This window comes from Castor canadensis, chromosome 2 (assembly GCF_047511655.1).
Source record: "Castor canadensis chromosome 2, mCasCan1.hap1v2, whole genome shotgun sequence".
NCBI classification, from domain to species: domain Eukaryota; kingdom Metazoa; phylum Chordata; class Mammalia; order Rodentia; family Castoridae; genus Castor; species Castor canadensis.
Genome location: NC_133387.1, coordinates 7,629,227 through 7,650,071, shown reverse-complemented (window position 1 = coordinate 7,650,071; position 20,845 = coordinate 7,629,227). Strand labels below are relative to the sequence as shown.

At 42.9% G+C, this 20,845-nt stretch overlaps 1 protein-coding gene across 6 annotated transcripts; it reads left to right on the top strand.

Moving 5' to 3' along the window:
* Nucleotides 1-300: 300 nt before the first annotated feature.
* Nucleotides 301-19,076, top strand: Znf212 (zinc finger protein 212). 6 transcript variants are annotated; one of them, XM_074061178.1, is made up of 7 exons: nt 331-484; nt 7,030-7,164; nt 10,295-10,365; nt 10,999-11,388; nt 11,520-11,646; nt 12,665-12,754; nt 13,802-19,074. In XM_074061178.1, exons 4-7 carry the CDS (start codon nt 11,137-11,139, stop codon nt 14,662-14,664), a joined length of 1,332 nt encoding a protein of 443 aa, XP_073917279.1. In that variant the 5' UTR covers nt 331-484; nt 7,030-7,164; nt 10,295-10,365; nt 10,999-11,136; the 3' UTR covers nt 14,665-19,074. The 6 variants fall into 6 exon arrangements, with proteins under 6 accessions (XP_073917272.1, XP_020014879.1, XP_073917277.1 ...); XM_074061189.1 differs by lacking the exon at nt 331-484 and adding an exon at nt 505-5,858; XM_074061176.1 differs by lacking the exon at nt 7,030-7,164 and having other exon boundaries at nt 328-484.
* The last annotated feature ends 1,769 nt before the right edge of the window (nt 19,077-20,845 follow it).

The window sequence follows — 20,845 nt, the reverse complement described above, 5'->3', positions numbered from 1 at the left end:
TTCAAAGCAGGCACTCTACCACTTGAATTGAGGTCTCAGTGAACTATTTGCTTCAAAACGCGATCCTCCCGATCTCAGCCTCCCAAGTAAGTAGGATTACAGGGGTGAGTCACTGGTGCCCGGATTACATTTTTAAATCCCTCAAAGCATTTAGCAGAGTGCTGGGTACACAGAAGACACAGTAAGGGCCCAGAAAGTGCACTTGACTTTGGGGATTGCCAGCGCTTAATGCTCCAAGCTGCTGTTCACCCTCCCGCCGCAGGGTGGAGCAATGGAAATTGTGTGCGGAGAGAATAGCCGCTGAGTTCCATCCTGGGCCGGGGAGCGCCCTGCTCCCAGAATGCACTTTGTATCAACACGGCGGCGGCGGCGGCCTCCCTGAGGGACCGGGTGTCTAACGCAGTGGCACGCAGCCCAAAGGCTATCAGGAGGGCCAGGGAGTTGAGGGGCGACAGGAGCTATGGCAGAGTCGGCGCCTGCTCGGGTAAGAGGCCGGCCCACACGGTCTTGGAGGCGTTCGGGACGGCCGAACCCCTGACGGGGCGGGGCTTCGCGCTGGGACTCGGTCGGGGGCTTGGTTTTCTGGACTCCAGCTGGCCCGGGCTTCCTCCTACCTTCCTCCCCGCGACCCCGGCGCTCTGCACGCTTCCTTGCGGGTTCCTTCTGCGTCAGACTCAGCGCCTCGGCGCGCTGCGCTTTCGCCCACAAACTTCCGTAGAGCTTGTTGCACGGTTTGTGACCGTGACCGCACATTTTCTCTTTCGTGCCAAAAGAGACCGGCTTCTGAGTTGGAGCGATGGCGCGGGTTGAAAGCCCTGGTCCCGCGTTGGTACCGGTGAACTCTCCCAGTGCGGCGGAGCGCCGGGGACTCCTTGCCTGGCTGCGACAGGCGCGTTCTGGCCCGACGTGTGGCGGGTTCTTGTTGCCACGCTCCTGTTGCTGCTTTCCTTACCGATCGCAGCCGCGGCTCTGAGCCCGAGCCCGAACCCGAGCCCGAGCCCGAGCCGGAGCCGGCGGGGCTTCCTCTCCCCGGGGACGCGTGGAGTAGCTGTGTTTTGCCTAGGAAGCTAGTGATGCGCGCTCTCCTCCCCCCGCCACCCTAGCCGTCCCCGTGTGAGGAATGTCCTGGGTATGGAGTTCAGAATCGAGTTCAGTCTTAACTCAGGGCTCAGCTATCCAGTTGGGTGATTTTAGGGAGCTCATTCTTTACCTCTGTTATCCTAATTAGGAATTGAGAGGGTTGGGTTAGTTACGAGATGATTTCTAACGTTCTCATATTATTCTAAAATAGTAGTAACTTAAAAATAAAGGAGGTTTTGCTATAGATAGGTGGAACTGAATTTTAATTTTTTTTGGTGGGACTGGGGTTTTGAACTCAGGGTTTTGTCTTTTTAGATCAGGCACTTTATCGCTTGAGCCACCCTTCCAGTCCATTTTGCTCTCGCTATTTTGGAGATAATAGGGTCTCTCGAACCGTTTGCTCCGGGTGGCCTCGAACCCTGATCCTTCGGATCTCAGCCTCCCAAGTATCGAGGATCGCAGGCATGAGTCATCCGCGCCAGATTTGAATTATTTTATTTTATTTTTGGCGGTATCAGAGTTTGAATTAAGGGCTTCACCACTTGAGCCAGCCTGCCAGCCCTTGAGTTGTTTTTTTATGCAGTTCTGTTTTGGTCCAGAAACATTTTAGGAATCATGTGAGATCTTTTGTGAGAGAGCAGGACTAAGAAAAACCTGTGGTGAGCCCCGCGTGCTGACTCACGTCTGCAGTCCCAGCTGCTCCAGAGGTGAAGATCGGGAGGGTCCCTGAAGGCCAGCCTTCGCAAAAAGTTTGCCAGGACGACCCCCTCACCCTCAACCAATAAAAGTGGCGCATACCTGTGATCCCAAATTGGCAAGATGCCAGGTACACCACGCATAAACACCAGACTATCTTTTTTGAAAGGTAACCAGAGCAAAAAGGCCTGCCATTGTGGCTCATGTGGTAGAGAGCCTGCTTGACAAGCCGGAGGCCCTGAGTTCAAGCCCCAATCTTTTGTTTTTTGGGTTTTTCCTTTTCTTTTTAAAGAGCAGAGTTGTGAAGTCAACTTTAAGGGCATTTTTGTTGGGTGGTACTGAGGTTTGAACTAAGGGCTTTGGCTTGATAAGCAGGTGCTCCACCATTTGAGCCATGCCCCAAGTCCTGGGGACATTTGTAGAACGTTCATTTTTGGTGTTTTTGACATCAGGAGACCTAGAAAATAGAAGAAAAACTCATGGAACTCAGGGCATAGCTCAAAGGGTAGAGCACTTGTGAGGCTCAGGCTTCAACTCCAGCACCCCAAAAGAAGCTTAAAAAAAAAAAAACACACCAAAAAACCCAAAACCAGACATCACTAAAAGGCTAAGCCAGGCTCTGGTGGCTCACACCTGTAATCCTAGCTACTGAGGAGGCAGATCGGGAGGATCATGGTTGAAGCTGTCCCCAAGCAAATAGTTCTGCAGACCCTATCTCCAAAATACCCAACACAAAACAGCTGGCAGAGTGGTTCAAGCAATAAGAGCACCTGCCTAGCAAGTGTAAGGCCCTGAGTTCAAACCTTAGTGCTGCCAAAAAAGTAAAGAACAAAACTCAGAGGTTAAGAAGGAGGGTCTAAGAAGCCCGCATCCCAAACCCACAAAGCAGAGTCTTCAAAGGGCAGCATTCTGTCTAAAGGTGAACTGGAAGTGAGGTCTTAGCACTAGATTATTGGAAAAAAAATTGTAGCTGGCGCCAGTGGCTCATGCCTGTAATCCTAGTTACTCAGGAGGCAGAGATCAGGAGGATTGTGGTTTGAAGCCAGTCTGGGCAAATAGTATGTGAGACCCTATCTCGAAGAACCCTTCACAAAAATAGGACTGGTGGAGTGGCTCAAGGTGAAGGCCCTGAGTTCAAGCTCCAGTACCACAAAAAAAAAAAACAAAACTTGCTATTGAGAGATGGGTATGAAATTCTCCTTGAGAATTCATAGTGACCTTCAGATAGGATTGTACCTGAATTCATACTACTTGAATGGCCCAAGAAACTTCAAGCCAAGAGTTTAAAGTGAAGCTACGAGCTACCAACTGTCTATCAAAAGCAAACACAAATCTTTTCTGGAGGAATCTACATTTTAACTCAGACTTTAATTCTAGGTAAAAGTTCTAAGAAATAATGAGCTTATTACATAAATTACCAAACAAGAGAAGCCATGAGAAGAAGCCCATAAAAATAATGGCCAACAAAATTAGACCCTCAAAGACTTCAGACACAGGATTTATATTTAAAAATAAAGGGAAAGATGGGAAATATGAGTAAGGGGTAACAGACTATAAAAATCACCAAACAGATTTGAATAATAATCAAATTGATGAGTTTAAACCTCAGTATCACAAAGAATCAAATAGAACTTCTAAAAGAATGAAAAATGTTAAAATTGAAGAAAAGTCAGTAGAAAGCTTTACTATTACATTAGACATGCTGAAGAGATGATCAAGTGAATGTGGAAGTAAAGAAATTATCCAGAAAGCAGCACAGAATAAGAAAGGAAATATGAGAAGTGATATGGGAGATGGAAAGAAAAATTTAACATTGACCAGATTTAAATTTCTGAAGAAATCTCTCTCTCTCACTCTCTCTTTCCCTCTCCCTACCTCCCTCCCCTTTTTTGGAGCCTATATTTGATGAATAGCTAATGGCTGATAGAATTATAGGACTGATAAAAATATCAATACATACAGTCAGGATAAACAAAAAGAAATTTCTGCCTAGACATAAAATAGTCAAAGTGCAAGATGGAGAGAATTCTTAAAAGCAACCAGAGGAAAAATACATATTAAGTTTTTTATTTGTTTATTTTTTTGGTGGTACTGGAGTTTGAACTTAGGGACTGGTAGTTGCTCTACCACTTGAGCCAAGTTCCCATCCCTTTTGGTTTTAAGTTATTTTTCAGACAATGTCCCCTGGGGTGTCCTCCTGGTGTAGCTGGGATGATAGGTGTGTGCCACCACTCCTGGCTTGTTTTGTTGAGATGGGGTCTAACATTTTGCCAGGGCTGGCCTGGAACTTTGATCCTTTTGATCGCCACTTCTGGAATAGCTAGTATTACAGATGTGAGACACTGTGCCCAACCTCCAGATTACCTTACTACATTGGTATGACTAATGTAGACTGGCTTCTCAACACCAACAGTAGAATCCTGACAACAATAAAACAGTGCTGTCAATAGACTGAAAGAAAATCATTATAATCGAAAATGTGTTCAGTTTTATGTTGAACAAAAGCATCTTCCTAAATAAAGCAGTGATAATTTCTCATGACATTAAAAACAACAAAAAATTAAACTCTACTACAGCATTAATGTAGAAGTTAGGAAGAGATGATCAGAATTCAGGTATTTAATGGTCTTTGTAATATACTGCCATAATTCCTTAGGATATTTTCTGAAAAGACTGGAAATTATGTAACTTACAAACTGGAAGATAAGAAAAAATTATCTAGCAGAAGACAAGAAAAAAGATGGGATAAATAGCACAAAAAGATAAAAATAAATTGACTATAATAAATATAAGTGAACTAAGTATGGTAGTTAGAAGGTAAACATTGTCAGATGGGAAGAAAATCCAACTATTTGCTTTATAGGAGATACAACTAAAAAATAGGTGTTGCTAGGTATTGGTGGCTCAGTGCCTATAATCCTAGCTACTAAGGAGGCAGAGATCAGGAGGATCTCAGTTCGAAGCCAGCCTGGGCAAATAACAAGCCCCTATCTGGTAAAAACCTTTCACAGAAAATTGGGCTGGTTGAGTGGCTCAAGGTGAAGGCCCTGAATTTAAGCCCCAGTACCACAAAACATACAAACGAACCACTGATATTTATGTAAACTTAGTTTATGATAGAGAATAGCATTGCAAATTAGTGGATAAATGATAGATTTTTTTTATTAGTATTAGATGTATCGGTTTCCCATATGGAAATTGAGCCTTGACTTGAACACAAATATGAATTTTAGTTGAGATAAATACTTAGAAGGCAAATACTTGAAAAGCAAACCTATAAATTGTAAAAGTAGGGCTGCTGGAGTGGTTCAAATGACAAAACACCTGCCTAGCAAGTACGAGGTCCTGAGTTCAATCCCAGTACCATCAAAAAATAAATAACAAAGATAGTATTTTGGAATATGTTTTTTTTTAAATACTTGACACAGGAGTTGACACCATAAAAGAACACTGATGATAAACACAACTACATTAAAATTAAGGACTTTTTTCCCCTTTAAGTATTGAGGATCAAACCCAAGTCCTTGTGCATGTTAGGCAAGTACTCTACCATTTTAGCCACACCCCCAGCCCAAAGTTAAGATCTGAGGTTTGAACTCAGGGTTTCACACATGCTAGGCAGATGCTCTACTGCTTGAACCACTCTTCAGTCCAAGTTAAGGCTTTTTAATCAAAAGAAATAAGGAGTAAAACCCCTCAAAAGATACAAGAGGATATGTGTAACACATATACCTTGATACAGGTCAGTCTCAAGAATTTATGGAGAAATATTCAGATAACCCAGAACATAAATGGAAACGCACTTGAGCCGATAGTTCACTGAAGGGGAAATCCAAATGGCCAGGAAACGTAAAATGCAACATTTGTCTTTATCTGCTGAAGTTGAGGATGCATGTATACTCTCTGACCCAGCAATTCCCTTCCTAGGACTGTACTCTAGGGAAGCTCACTCATGTGTGTCTCCTAGGACATGTTCATTATCCTGCTACCATAACACTGCTGTGATGACAGAAGCATGGCGATGTCACACTAGACTGGAAAAATAGTGTTAACAATGAATGCTTGATAGCTGTGAGAATGAGGTAATTACAGCTGCATGCAACAATAGGGTATTCCCAGGAGTTTTAGAAGAGTGATTCCAATTATATAAAGTTCTAAAACATGTAAAACTAAACATGATGTTTTGGAAACAAGCATGGTAAAAACATGAAAAAAAGCAGTTAATGGTAAAAGACCAAACTCAGGATAGTAGTTACCTCAGAATAACACAAAGAACCCTAAAGGAGATGTGTGTGTGCACACATGAGTGTGCACATAGGTATATATTTTAACTGAGTGGTGGTTACATGAATATTTGTTGTCACTGCTTTATGTATTTTAATATATTATGTAAGTATGCCTTTTAAAAGCTTCAGTATTGAAAAATAAGAGTATCTAAATGACCATCAACTGATGCATGGATAAAATGGGACACACACACACACTGGAGTATTATTCAACCGTAAAGCAGAATGAAGTTATATTGTTTATAGGAAAATGGATAGAACTGGAAATCATCTGTTAAGTGAAATAAGCCAGCCTGAGAAAGACAAATTATTGAATGTTCCCTGTTATACGCAGAATGTAGACCTAAAAAATGAATGACATGAGTGTAAAATGGGACACTGTTAAGGGGTGGGAACCAGCAGAAGGGCTGGAGGGTGAAGGAGGGGATGAATATGATTGAAGTACTTCATACACATGTATAAAAATAGAATAATTAAACCTGTTAAAATTTTTAAAAAGGGAAGAGGGGATAAGAAAGAATAATGGGAGTAAATTTGATCAAAGTACATTATATGCATGCGTGGAACTATCATGGTGAAAAGAGAAACTGCTTTGTACAATTAATACATGCTCATAAAAAAGAAATGAGAGTTAGAAATGCCTTTCATATCCTCTATTTCAGCTTAAGTATCACTTCAGAATGTTACTTGTTTTATATATAATGCAGATTATAGTTTTCTTAACACAGTGACTGTTAATGGTGATGAGGTTTTTGAACTATAATGACATGAATGTTGTTTGAGTCAAGATCTGACAATGCAGTGTTCAAAGGCAGGAGAGTCCAGAAGTATGGTCAGCATATATACTTTTTGTATTTTCACTGCCTTCAGAAATACTCTTATTAAATATTGAATTTTAGAAAAAGTACATTACAAATGTTATATGTTCATTGAATATTCAGTCAATAGTTTTGTTTTGTTTTTGTAGGTACTGGAGGTTGAACTCAGGGCCTTGTGCTTGCTACCACTTGAGCCATGCTGGCAGGCCAAACAACCAACAATTTTTAAAGAGTAAAATCTAGCCAGGCACTGGAGACTGAGACTGGGAGGACTGCAGTTCAAGGTCAGCCCAGGCAAATAGTTCATGATACCCTATCTCCAAAATAACCTGAGCAAAATGGACTGGAGGTGTGGTTCAAGTGGTAGAGTGCCCTGAGTTCAAACCCACAAAAAAATAAATAAATAAAATAAAATTTATCCTTTCCTTTCATCCCCCTGAAGGTGGAACTCATGTTACTCATGTTACTCATGTTAAAAATCCTGTGGTGAATATATTTCCAAGCCTTTCTGTGTGCTGCACCAACCATACACAAATATTCTCTCTTCTTTAGGAAAATGAAATTGTAATAAATGTATCTCACTGAAATCTGGATTTTTAAACCTATCAACTTTTCCAAATCACACATATAGACTTAACTCATTCCTCCCACCACTCTTGGTTCTGAGAATTGAACTCAAGGCCTTAAGCTTGGCAAGCATGCTACCATTTGAGCCATGCCTCAGTTCTTTTATTTTTAGTTTGTTTTTCAGATATGGTCCTGAGGTAAGTTTTGCTCAGGTTGGCCTTGAACCATGATCCTCCTGTTTCAGACTCCAGAGTAGTTCAGATTATGGGTATGTACTACTACACCCAAATAACTGATTCCTTTTAACGGCTGTATAATGCCATCTTTGGTTGTCATAATTTCTTTACCAGTCCCTTACTAACAGACATCTAAGTTGTTTCCAGGTTTTGACTGTTCCAAAGAGAATTAACCAGCAATCAATCCTCTTCGTGAGTGTGTTATTAAATACTAACACTGTTTATTTTTGTAAGCTATGTTCCACAAGTGGAAATGATAAGAAATTTTTAATGACTTCTAAAATTTCCTTTTCTAAGGTTGTTTGTACTGTTTTTCATGCCTTCCAGAAACATTATGAAGATGTCAGCTTACCACACCATGACTCGCTCCGAATGTCACTCCTTGTCTTTTTCATGTTTGTGAATCTGATGGCTTCAGTTGGTTGAAGTTCATGTTATTAACTGCTAACATGGTTGTCTTTTCATTTGTTTATTGACTGCCTACATTGCTACTTTCATATTTTTGAGTTACTTATTCTTTCTACTTAATATTCTACTTTTAAATATTCTAATTTTTAAGTATTTTCTGTTTTTAGACTTTTAGTTATCTTTTGGAACAACCATTTTTTCCTGCCTTGACATTTTTAAGTCCTGTCTATTGAGATGCAATAGGCATACAGTAAAATTTGCTCTATTGTCCTGCTCAGTGAGTTTTGAGAAATGAGTAGCCATCAGCTTATCAAGGCAGAGTATTTCCATTATCCAGAAAATTTCCTTGTGCTCCTTTGTAGTCAGTTTCCTCCCACCCCAGTCCCCGACAATCACTGATCTTTCTATCCTGATACTTTTATCTGTTTCAGAATGTCATCTAAACGGAATATAATAGTATGAGCCTTTTGTGTCTGGCTTCTTTGACCCAGCATATTGTTGTATCTGTCAGCTGTTTATTCCTTCTATTGGTGGGTAGTGGTCTTTTGTAGGGCATTGGTTTCCTGGTGCTGCTGTAGCATGGTATTGTATTACAGACTGGCTTAAACAACAGAAATTTGTTGTCTTGGTTCTGGAAGCCAGAAGTCTGAAACCAAAATATCTTCAGGATTTTTTGTTTTGTTTTGTTTTGTTTGTTTTTTTTATGAGGTTCATGCCTCACTCCTCGGTTTTAGTAACCCCAGACATTTCTTGTTTTATAGCAGCACAACTCCATTCTCTGCCTCCATCTTCATAGGCTGTCTACTTTTGGGTGTCTTCATATTGTCTTCTCTCTTGTGTGCCTGTGCTCAAATTTCCACTTTTATAAGGACACCAAGTAGTTATTGGATTAGGGCCCACCATAATGATCTCATAACTTGATTATTCTGAAAGACCCTATTTCCAAATAAGGTCACATTCTAATGTACTGGGGGTTACTGTTGCTACATATCTTCTGGCAAGACCACATTTCAACCTATAACACAGATGTTGGACCACATTATTATTTTTTAATCATTCAGCAATTGATGGACATGTGAATTGTTTCCATCATGCTAGATAATCAAAACAGAAGAAGAGAAGAAACTTGGTTTAATGATCCTTTTTATTCTCTTATATGTGGAAGAAGAGGGGATTATTCTTCAGTTCAGATTGGTACCTATCAGCCTGTCTATAAAAAGTGCTAGCAAGGCCTACAACGGTGGCTCATGCCTGTAATCCTAGCTACTTAGGAGGCAGAGATCAGGAGGATCGCTTTTCAAAGCCAGCCTGGGCAAATAATTCACGAGACCCTATCTTGAAGAAACCCTTCACAAAAAAGGGCTGGTGGAGTGGCTCAAGGCGTAGGCCCTGAGTTTAAACTCCAGTACCGCAAAAGAAAAACAAAAAGTACTATCAAGTGCTGGGCCAAGGGAAGGGAAGAGGAGACTTCAGAAAGCTTGTGACTTAGACATAGTCAAAAGCAAACAAATGTGATAAAATTAATTTAGCCAATCTAATTTTTTTACTTATATTTATCACTTTATAGAAAACTTTCCTTTAAATCTTTTTAGGAGGCCTTTGTAAATTTTCTCCCATTTGTTCCATAATGAATAGCTGCAGTAGGTCATGGCCAAACTTGAGCATTTAGGTCTGTGTCAGTTTGAATTTTTCCCATGTTTCTCCAGACCATGACCTCTGGCCCCAGTAGTTCTTTCAGAGAGCTTTCCTCTCAGTGTTTTGTATTCATTGTTTTCCAGAGTGTTAGAGAAGCAGCCTTGAATGAAGTGTGTGCCATATTAAAGAATATGAAGCGTTAGGGCTTTAGGACTGAAATGAACATGCAGTAAGACAAGGAGGTAAGAAGGCAGTTTCAGAAAGACTTCCCCAGTGTTGGAATTTTGATCTTCAACCACAGTAATTTTCCTACTGCTAAGGACAGACCATAAAAATGAGAATTATATGCCTAGCAAGCATGAGGCCCTGAGTACAAGCCCCAGTACCACAAAAAAGATTTAAAAAAATGAGAATTATAAGGAAAATGTCAATAGGTTTAATCAAGTTACTTCAGCAAATGTTTACTAAGGATTTAATATGTGTTATTCACTTATACCAGCTGCTAGGGTGTAAAGAGAAATGAATTAGGTCTTATAGATCCTGCTAAGGGGAATTTTCTCTATTGTAGGGAATCGTTGAAAGGTTTTCAGCAAGGATGTCATAATCAACCTTGACCTCTGGCAGGGATGTGGAAGCAAAGTAAATATAAATGACATCAGTTACTGTAGAGTCCAAAATATCAAATAAAAATTGGCTTTTAAAAAATGACATGGGGAAGTCCCATCAAATACTAAGTTTGAAATGCAGGCACTGAAACATGCACAACATGATTTTGATTTTTTTGTACGAGTTAAAAAGATGAAAGTTAAAAGATGAAAAAAGCTTATGAAATATACACCAAAATCACAAAATCTTAATTGTGTATGCTGGTATTTTGCATACTTTTTCTATTTTTCAGTGTTTTCCAAAATTATTACAATATACACAGAATTTTCAGTATCAGAATAAGAAAAGAATGTAATCAAAATTTTTTTTTGGCAGTACTGAGGTTTGAACTCAGCTTCATGCTTGCCAAGTGGGTGCTCTACTGCTTGAGCTATGCCTCCATCATATTTTATATTCCAGAATGCTTTTTTTGTTTGTTTGTTTTTGGCAGTACTGGGGTTTGAACTCGGGGACTCATGCAGGAACTCTACTATTTGAGCCACTGTGCCAGCCCTCCAGAATATATTTTTTTAAAAAGAAACTAGGTAGCTCTGAGCCCTTCTGGACTTAGATACGGCTTTCTTTGCTTGATGTTTGTCTGAGTGACCCATGTCTTCCATCCTTCAGCATAGGAGAAAACGGCGCTCCACACCTTTAACTTCTTCCATACCTCCTTCACAAGCAACAGAAAAAAGCTCCTATTTTCAGACCACAGAGGTCTCACTCTGGACAGTGGTGGCTGCTATTCAGGCTGTGGAAAAAAAGATGGAGTCGCAGGCTGCCCGGTTACAGAGCCTGGAGGGACGCACGGGGACAGCTGAGAAGAAGCTGGCAGATTTTGAGAAGACAGCCGTGGAGCTCAGCAACCAGCTGGAGGGCAAGTGGGCTGTGCTGGAGACCCTGCTGCAGGAGTACGGGCTACTGCAGCGGCGGCTGGAGAATGTGGAGAACCTGCTGCGCAATAGGAACTTTTGGGTTTTGCGGCTGCCCCCAGGCAACAAACAAGAAATCCCAAAGGTAGCCCCACCGAGGATTAAAAATTGTGCGAGAAAGGGAGTTCAGCCCTTTATTAGCCAAGATTGTAAATCACTGGCTTGTCCTTCATGGGTGTGAGTTGAGGTGCTCATATGTACTGTTTGTGATTGCAGGTGTCCAGGTCTATTGAGAACGATGGTGTCTGTTTCTCTGAGCAGGAGTGGGAGAACCTGGAGGACTGGCAGAAGGAGCTCTACAGAAATGTCATGCAGAGCAACTATGAGACTTTGGTTTCTCTGAGTGAGTCACAGTTTTCTACCTTGGATTCTTCTCAGACATCTTGTAATTCCTGGCCAGTAGCTAGTGCCTCTGACCACATCTATGACTGACTGGCTCTGGATCCTCTGTAGGCCTGTGCTGGGAAGAAAAATGGGAGTCTTCAGGTCCTCCCACCTACAGAGGCTTTTGGAAAGATCCCGGTGTTGTGCCTTTTCTGTTTCTTCTCTGTGGTCACACAGTCACTTCTTGAGAGTATTTACTAATAGATAAGATCCTATGCTACCTGGTATGAGGCACCAGGCACACAGCATAGGCTGACTAAAACTTTTTTCTTGGCATTTGACTAGAGTCATAGTTATTGTGGCTTTAACGCTTATTTTATGAAGAGTAGAAATGCTGCTTAATCTGTGTAAATCTTTTTTTGGGGGAGTGGTTTGGCAGGACTGGTTTGAACTTAGGGCTTCACACTTGCTAGGTAGATGCTCTACTACTTAAGCCATGCCTCCAGCACTAATCTGTATAAATACTACCTATTATATAACAAATGCATTTTGTTTGGTAGGCAAAATCTTTTAAAATGTAAGCCCATGGAGAAGTATCAAGGAGGCCAGTGTGGCTGGACCAGAGTGAGGGGAGGGAAGTAACAACTGGGCCAGAGAGCTGATTGACCTCACTTAGGTCACACGCTCTCCTTGGGGCTGTTTCTTTGTCTGTCACAGTTCCTACCTTACCTGGCAGTGCCTCTGCTCCTTGAAACGGAGCCTCGGTAAGACTTTAGCCAGGTGCATGTGGTGAAGCAGTGGTGGTGCTGGGAAGAACAGCAGAGGCCTTAAGCCTGATGAAGCAGCAACTAGAGGAAGCAATGGTTAGGATTGTCCAGAAATGCCTAATTGTGCAACAGACCAATAATAGTAGTTTTTGAGTCTTTTAAAATGTTAGTACCAGCTCTCTGACAGTGGTCAGTTTGTTCATCAGCACTTGACCAGTGTGTAGTGAGCTTTCACTCTCCTGGCCTCATACTGTGCTCTCTTCAACCCAGAGGTCCTTGGCCAGCCAGAGGGAGAAGCAGAGTTGAGTTCGGAAATGCTGGGTGACTTGGAGGAAGAAGACCCTCATGGTACCCACCTGGGTAAGTAGCTCCAGAATACTCTATCCTGTTCTCCTACCTCCGTCCCGCTGGAGCCTGTGGCTTACAGGAGCTTTCCCACTGTTGAACTGCCAAACAGTATCAGGAACCTCACTTTGCATGTGCTGGTTCTAGACTCCTCTGTGGCTATCATTAGTTCACCTGTCATAAGTGCTCCTTAACTCCTACCTCTCTGGGAGCACCCTTCTTCCTGCTCTACAGAATAGAGGGCATGATAGGCTGGAGATGGAGAGTTGGCAGGTCAGAGCACCAGGAGAGAAGGAAATTCAGGGAAGGCATTTATAAACAGATCATTTGAACAGAATATACTGAAAGAACAGAGCTGAACACTTGAATTTTTAAGCTGTAGATTAGTGTATTTTTCTTCAATCTTTCAAATTTGTCATTTTTACACTCCTAAACTAATAGGATTGTTAGTGTATTTTGATATTTTGATTAAATATTTGATTAAATACCAGTTTGTGGAAAAGTTTGGAGAACTATCATAACATTGTTCTCTGAGAGTAAGGTGTTTAAATTTCCAGTCAAGTGTTGGAACCTTTTAAGTCTCATCTTCTCCAGGTTGTCCCAATTCACTTGTTCCTAAGGTGCTTTTATTTTAGTGTTTTGGCAATACTGGGGTTTGAACTCAGGACCTCGAGCTTGCTTGACAGGTGCTCTATCACTTGAGCCATATCTCTAGTCCTTTTTGCTTTAGTTCTTTTTCTAACAGAGTCTTGCATTTTTACCTGGACTGGCCTGGCTGCAATCCTCCTACTTATGCCTCCCGTGGTGTAGCTGGGATTACAGGTACATACCACTCTGCTGACTTATCAAGTGAGAGTGGGTCTCATTAACTTTTTTCCTGGGATAGGCTCAAAATGGAGATACATCTGATCCCCACTTCCTAAGTAGATGAGACTACAGCAGTGAGCTACCTCAGCTGGCCTGGGAGCTTTGATTTGAGTCCTTATGAAGTTCTCAAGTGTTTGGCTCCAGAGGTGCCAAAGGTGTGGAATGTGATTTTTTTGTTTGTTTTCTTTCTTGCAGCAGATGGGGCCATGGTCAAACAGGAGGTGCTGTACAAGCAGGAGGGCTCTGCAGGTCTTCCTGGTGTGTTGTCTGGTGCTGCTGAAGAACAGGCTTTCTTGGGCCCAGAGCAAGCTGAGCTCTGGGATGGTCAGGATGGTTCTGTCCTCTTGGAATCATGCCCGGGAGACTGTAACCTTGAGGAGTCCATTGAGGGCAGCAGAGACCCTACCAGTGGCAGAATTCTGGACTGCCCCCGGAAGCTGAAATCCCATAGGCAGGTACAGTTGGGTCAGGAATGTGGGCAGGGTCTGAAGCTGAAAAGGGACACTTCTAGCTCCTACAAATGTTCTCAGTGTGAGATGAGCTTCCGCTATAAGCAGCAGCTGGCCATACATTTGCAGAGCCACTCGGGTTGGGAGTCTTACCCCACCACAGAGCCAGAGGAGAACCTTAGACCCAGGCCAAGGCTAAAACCGCAGGTCAAAAAGACAAAGCTACATCAGTGTGACGTGTGCCAGAGGAGCTTCAGCTGCAAGGTGAGCCTGGTGACCCATCAGCGCTGCCACCTGCAGGAGGGGCCCAGCACTGGCCCACGTGTCCAAGAGAGATTCTCACCCAACAGCCTGGTTGCACTGCCTGGCCACATCCCTTGGAGAAAAAGTCGGAGTGCTCTCATCTGTGGGTATTGTGGCAAGAGCTTCAGCCACCCATCTGACCTGGTGCGTCACCAGCGCATCCACACGGGTGAGCGGCCTTACAGCTGTCCTGAGTGTGAGAAGAGCTTTGTCCAGAAGCAGCACCTCCTGCAGCACCAGAAAATCCACCAGCGGGAGCGGGGCGGGTTGGCCCCGGAGTCTGGAAGGTCCAATGGCCTGCTTTAAGGGTGCCAGCCCCTCACCATCCGGGGGTGGAGGGGGGGTGGCATTTGTCCCCCGAAGAGACTGTGTGGAGTCAGGGACTAACTTTTTCCTGAGGGAAGTTGCTTCTGGTTTTTCTTCCCTTCACCAAGTGTCAGGCCAAGCCCAAAGGCTGTCCTGAGAAATGTGGAAGAAGGGGTCCAGGGCCTGGCCTCTCACTGCCATCTGGACCTTGGTGCTGGGTTTGCTGTTTCTATGGCCCCTTTGGGTCTCTGGTCTCCCCATCTTTCAGATACTCGGAGCCTGGGATTGGCACTCACCTCATAGGGACTGGTGGCCAGTTTTAGGGCCTGTCCCAGGATTTCATATCTTCCCATAGGTTGAGTTGGGTCACAGAAGTGAGCAGGTGTGTTGAAGAATTCTAGATAGTATAACCTTCCATTTCACTCTATTTTGTAGTTTCTTTGTGAATAACAAGTAGAAATAATTTAAATGAACTGTTTTACCCTGCTCTAAAGATCCTTTTTTGGAGTTAGATACTTGCTGATTTAAAAAAAATATATATATGTAGCCCAACACATGTTTTTTCAAATTTCAAGATTTGTAGAAGTTGTTCCTAAAATGGGAACTGGGCCTACCCTCTAGGAGGGGATAGTTTATAGGGCTCTTTTAGCCCACCCACACTTAACTTAGGCCAGAGAGCTGGGACTCACTGCTTCTTTTGGTGGAGGTGCTCAGTGCTCTTAGATGGGCTAATTGCTCAGTAGGACCAAGAGGAAAGAGAGGAGGAAGGAGAGATCCTGAAGCTCCTGCTGAGAATAAAGACTCCCGCAAAGGGGCCAAGAACACAGTTCTGGGAGTTGTGGTGTCTCATCATGCACTTCTGGCCTTGCCCTGGCTATGTTTCTGTACCTGCGAGGGTGGAAGACTACTTTGTTACTCAAGGTTGAGGTTGTTTAGCTTGTGCCAGTGCTTATATAAGTTTGTTCCTCTTTTACACCAGTCATTACTTGAGGTTGTTCAGATTATACTTTGCAATTTCTGTCCCAGAGAAAAAGCACAGATGCTTGCCTCAGGAGTGTTATGTTCCTGACCCACTCTTGTTTGGAGAGATGAGAGTGGGCTCCTGGGTCATATTTGATTGTCCCTTGGATGATTTACAGTTGCCTAGAATAAAATTTGCTATTAGCCAAAAAAAGGGCTCAAATTGGATTCTTTTCTCCATTTGTCAAGAACACTGCCCTAGTGCCAAGGGGAAAGGAACATTTGCTCCTCAAGCAGTGACAGAGAAGACACGGTGTAGTCTGACCTGCACTTTTCCTTAAATCTAGGATAGATAAGAAAAGGGTATGAGCCAGGTGCCGGTGGCTTATGCCTCTAATCCCAGCTACTTGGGAGGCTGAGATCAGAAGGGTCGAGGTTGGAGGTCCCCATCTCCAAGATAACCAGAGGAAAATGGACTGGAGGTATGGCTCAAGCAGTAGAGAGCCTGGTTTGCAAAGGTGAACCCTAAGTTCAAACTCCAATCCCATAAAAAAAAAAAAAAAAAGCATGTGGACAAGGTTGGGCAGGGGAGCTTACCTGGGGTGGTGGAGAGCTGACCTTCTGGCGCTGGCTTTTGGGAGGTAGACAGGTTACCAAATAAAGTGTGGCACCAGGTGAGTACTAGGCAGCTGTAGACATGCTGTCTTAGATGTGAGAGACTGTACACCATGGATTCCCACTCTTTCCCATTCTTAGTTATTCTTAACCTTATTTGTCGAACGGTTTAGTGTGGCTAATTTTGTGCCTTGTATTGTAGGGGGTGGGGTGGAGAGGAACAAGATAGTTTCTTTTTTTTTTCTTTTAGCAGTACTGGGGGATTGAACTCAGGGCCACTTGAGCCATGCCCCCAGCCCCTTTTTGCTTTGGTTATTTTTTGAGATAAGCTTTCTATGTCTGGACTGTGATCCTTCTATTTATACTTCCTATGCAGCTGGAATGACAGGCCTGTGCCACCTCACTCAGCTTTTACTGGTTGAGATGAGGTCTTGTGAACTTTTTTGCCGGGGCTGGCCTCAAACTGTGAACTTCCTTATCTATCCCTCTCAAGTAGCTAAGATTATAAGTGTGAGCTACTGTTCCTGTGGGGTTTTTTTTCCCTTTCTTTCTTTCCATGAAAACTAGCCCTCATTCAATGTGTGTGATTCACTCTGTTTTACATAGCAGTGAGGTAATGTGGCAGAGGAAATGTGAAGTAAGATCATCTTACTTCAGAGCCTACACATGGCAATGGAGTGCTGTTGCTGAGTGTCAACAGCTCACACCTATAATCCTTACTATTTGGGAGGCTGAGATCCAGAGAATCATAATTCAAAGCCAGCCTGGGCAAATGGTTCAAGAGACCTTATCTCCAAAATAACCAGAGCAAAATGGGCCGGAGGTGTGGCTCAATTGGTAGAGTGCCTGCTTTGTAAACTGAAAGTACTGAGTTCAAACCACAGACCTCCTCCCCATTCCCCCAAAATAAAAAAAGCACAACTCGATGTCATAGTTAGATTTTAAGTTCCTGTTAGCCAAAGTGTGATCTCTGCAGCAGTAGCGGCGACACCCACTAGGGTCTTGATGGAAGGGCAGGTTCAGGCCCCATCCTAGACCCCTGATTGGAATTGGTATCTTGACAAGATCTTCATGTGACTGTTATACATGGGCACTGTCTTAAGTGATGCAACAGATGAACTCCTTCAATTGTCCTGCATTGAAAGCCTGCTCCAGGAGGTGCTGGGAAGAAAACAGGAAGTGGATTGAAGCAAAGGGAAGATGAAGTTACACAAATCAATACATAGGGCTGTAACGTCAAACATACATAACCAATCTGTCTTCTTCCTATTTCCATGGTGAAGTTCCTAATGGGTTTTTACTTGAGGTACTCGGTAATATAACTGCTCTACTCCTCATCACACCCTTTCTGTGACAATAACCAGTCATTGTCATGGGGCACAGCTGGATATGGGCTTTCTCCAGAACCTTGTCATGGTACTCTTAAGCTACTGATGAAGAGCAAACTTTTTAGTACAGAACTGAGACTTTCCACAACCCACCCCACTGGTGTCGGTTCATCTTCTAGTCTCAGTTGTGTTGCTGCTGCATTGGACTTCCTGTCCTGAATAAGCCCTGCTTTCTCTCAGGGATGCTCTTCTCTGAACCATACACCATTTGGATTTCGCTGTTTCAGTGTGTAAGCCTTTCTGGGAGAACTTCCCTTATCCATTTTTTAAGGGAGCAAATATATGATAGGCACGTACCTTTAAATACTTGGGATACAACAGTGAACAAGACAGGTCTTGGCCCTACTTGAGTTTAAGTTCTATCAAAATCTAGTTTCCTTCTCTACTACACATTTGTACAGCCCTTTCCTAGACTAATGTAGTATTCCATTCTACTACATAGAAAGCTGCAACTTTCATATGAAAAAATTTTTTCTTTTTTGAGAGAGGGTTTTACTGTGTAGTCCAGGTTGACCTCAAACTTGTAGTCATTTTGCCTCAGTCTCCTGTGATTACAGGCATGCACCACCATGCCCAGCTCAATGTGAAGTGTGTATATGTGCGTGCATGCGTGTGTTTTGTTTTGTGGTATTGGGGATTGAACCCAGGGCCTTCCCTATGGGTATTCACAAAAAGTGGAGTTGGTATTGCCTGCTACAGGGAAGGCTTTGTGGGAAGGGGGACTGGGTTATACTTCCTGTCTCCCTTTACTCCTCCTCCTCTTCCTAACATCGTTATCATTCTTCCCAACTTAAATGACATGCCTGGGTTATAGGACGAAGTGGGCCAGGGGAACTCTTTCAGCTCCTACCTATTGGTAGGGCCAACAGTACTTGCTTGAGTGTTCTAACGCCAAACTGAGAGTGATCCTAGGTATGAAACCAATGGCCCTCAGCCTTGATGACCCTACCTTCTGCAGTACAGCCAGATAGCTGGCTGTCTCAGTGACCTGTGCCCCTGTCAGTTCAGGGCCTGGCCCTCCATGTTAGCAATTCATGTGTTGTCAGTTTATAACTATGGTCAGAACCCCATAAGACCTGGCTCTGGGTCAGGTCTTAACTTGCCTTAAGAGAAAATGTTATTATACATAAATGGAGAAATGAATCTATAGCTTTAGCCAAAATGGAGAGAGCCATTCTCAATGTGTATGTCTCCTCATAGCAGTGTTAATTTACACAAAAGCCAGGAAATAGGCATATGTAGAGAAGCTGTTGGTCCCAGTAGGACCTGGGAGATAAGTTTCTCTCGAGGGGCCATGGCTTTTGGGAAGGGGGGGGAGCCATTTTCACTCCCAGCAGGACATTTTCTGCAGAGAGCTGGAGTTGAAACACAAATTTTAAAAGCAAACCCTAATTCCTGGCACCGCAGTACAAATTCACCCAGAGGTACCAGGCCTTTAGATCTGATCAAAAAAGAAAAAAAAAAAAAAAAACTTTAACACCATAAGAGATTAAGTATTAATAATGAAAGTAATTTTAAGTTATATCACAGCTACAACTGGCCTGACACCCAGACTGGCCTGTTCAGAAAACCAAATTATGGTTCGAAGTATTTTTTTTTTAATTATTTTTTTTTGCCGTAATGGGGTTTGAACTCAGTGCTTACACCTTGAGCCACTTCATCAGCCCTTTTTTGTGATAGGTTTTTTTCGAGATAGATAGGGTTTCATGAACTGTTTTGCCCAGGTTGGCTTCTAACCTCGATCCTCCTGATCTCTGTCTCCTGAGTGGGGGATTACAGGCGTGAGACACCAGTGCCAGGCTCAAAGTATTTGTTTTAAAATACATTTATAAAGTCAGCAAGAGAATGTTGGGTAGCTATGAGGGCAGTGATTCTAAAGCTGTGACCTCTAGTTCAGTAAAACCAGAATCTCCTGGGAACTAGTTAGCAAATTCTCACCATTCCCACACCATCTGCCCTCAGACCTGGAGACAGGGTTGTGCCCAGCCCAGCCAAGCAATCTGTGTTTTAACAAGCACCTGAGGGGAACAGTGACATTTGAGTACCACTGACTTAGAGTAGCTTTCTAAAAAACTAATACCAGCTGTCAAAAATTAAGGCACTCTTCCTTAAGCAAAGATCCTCAAATACTAGCTTTTTTTTTCTTCTCCAGTCTATTTTCGGACTCTTCCTGTTTGTATTGGAAGTTATGTTTTTTCTTTTCTTTTTTATTGTTTTTGCATTTACTTACATGTGTATACATTATTTGGGCCACTTCCCCTTCCCCCCCTTTGGAAGTTAGTATTTTAAAGATCACAATGTACCAGTATTTTATAATCTTTAATATATTAGACTAACTGATTCTTGGTGAGATCCTATCAAGGTTCTTAAAATTTTAAGCCCACAGTTTTAAGTTGAGGTGGGTTATTTCAACAATGAATAATGCTAAATATTGATTTGCATTTTGTTGCAAACGATGAGTAAACATGACATAATTTGTAAAGTGATACTTCCTCATCTTGCTCCAAATTCCAGGGGTGTGCCTGGAAAGGGTGTCAGTTTCTTTATGTACTGTGAGGACCGAACTGAAGGCCTTGCCCTTGCCAGGCAAGGGCTCTTCCACTGAGCTAATTACCATCCCAGCTAACCACACTTTTGTTTGGAAAAATAAAAAATCTTTGGAAAAATAATCCCCCCACCCCCACAAAAAATAACAAGAAAAACCCCCACACACAAAACTGCTGATTAATTCCTAGCAGAAAAAGTTTACTGGCTTGTTGGACAAAGACCATAAGTTGAATGGGAAATGCAGGAAAGGCAGAAAAGAAAGCCTGAACCGCACACCGCACATTTTACTTTATATTCAGGAGCTAACTCTGGTTTCAGAGGCGGAAAATCAGTCCTAGATGGAGTAGCTTCTTCCAGATGCCTCAGGGCACCTTAGAGATGAGTGACCTTGCAGGTGCAAACACAAGCTGCAGGAGGGCAGAAGGGGCCAGCCCAGGTCAGCCAGTGGCTGAGACTGTGAAGGGACTGGCCTGGGTGCCATCCCAGTCTGGAGTCAAGGATAACAGGATCCCCAGACTGGGTGTGGCAGAGAGGGCTTCAGGGGCTGTCAAAAGTGTCCAGAGTATCTGCTCAGGCCCCAGAGAAATCCTAGAAGTTAAGATCCTAGAAAACAGGGCTAGGGTAGAGGATTCAACTCCAGTTCTTGCTCTCGGTGTACAAGCGCTACATTG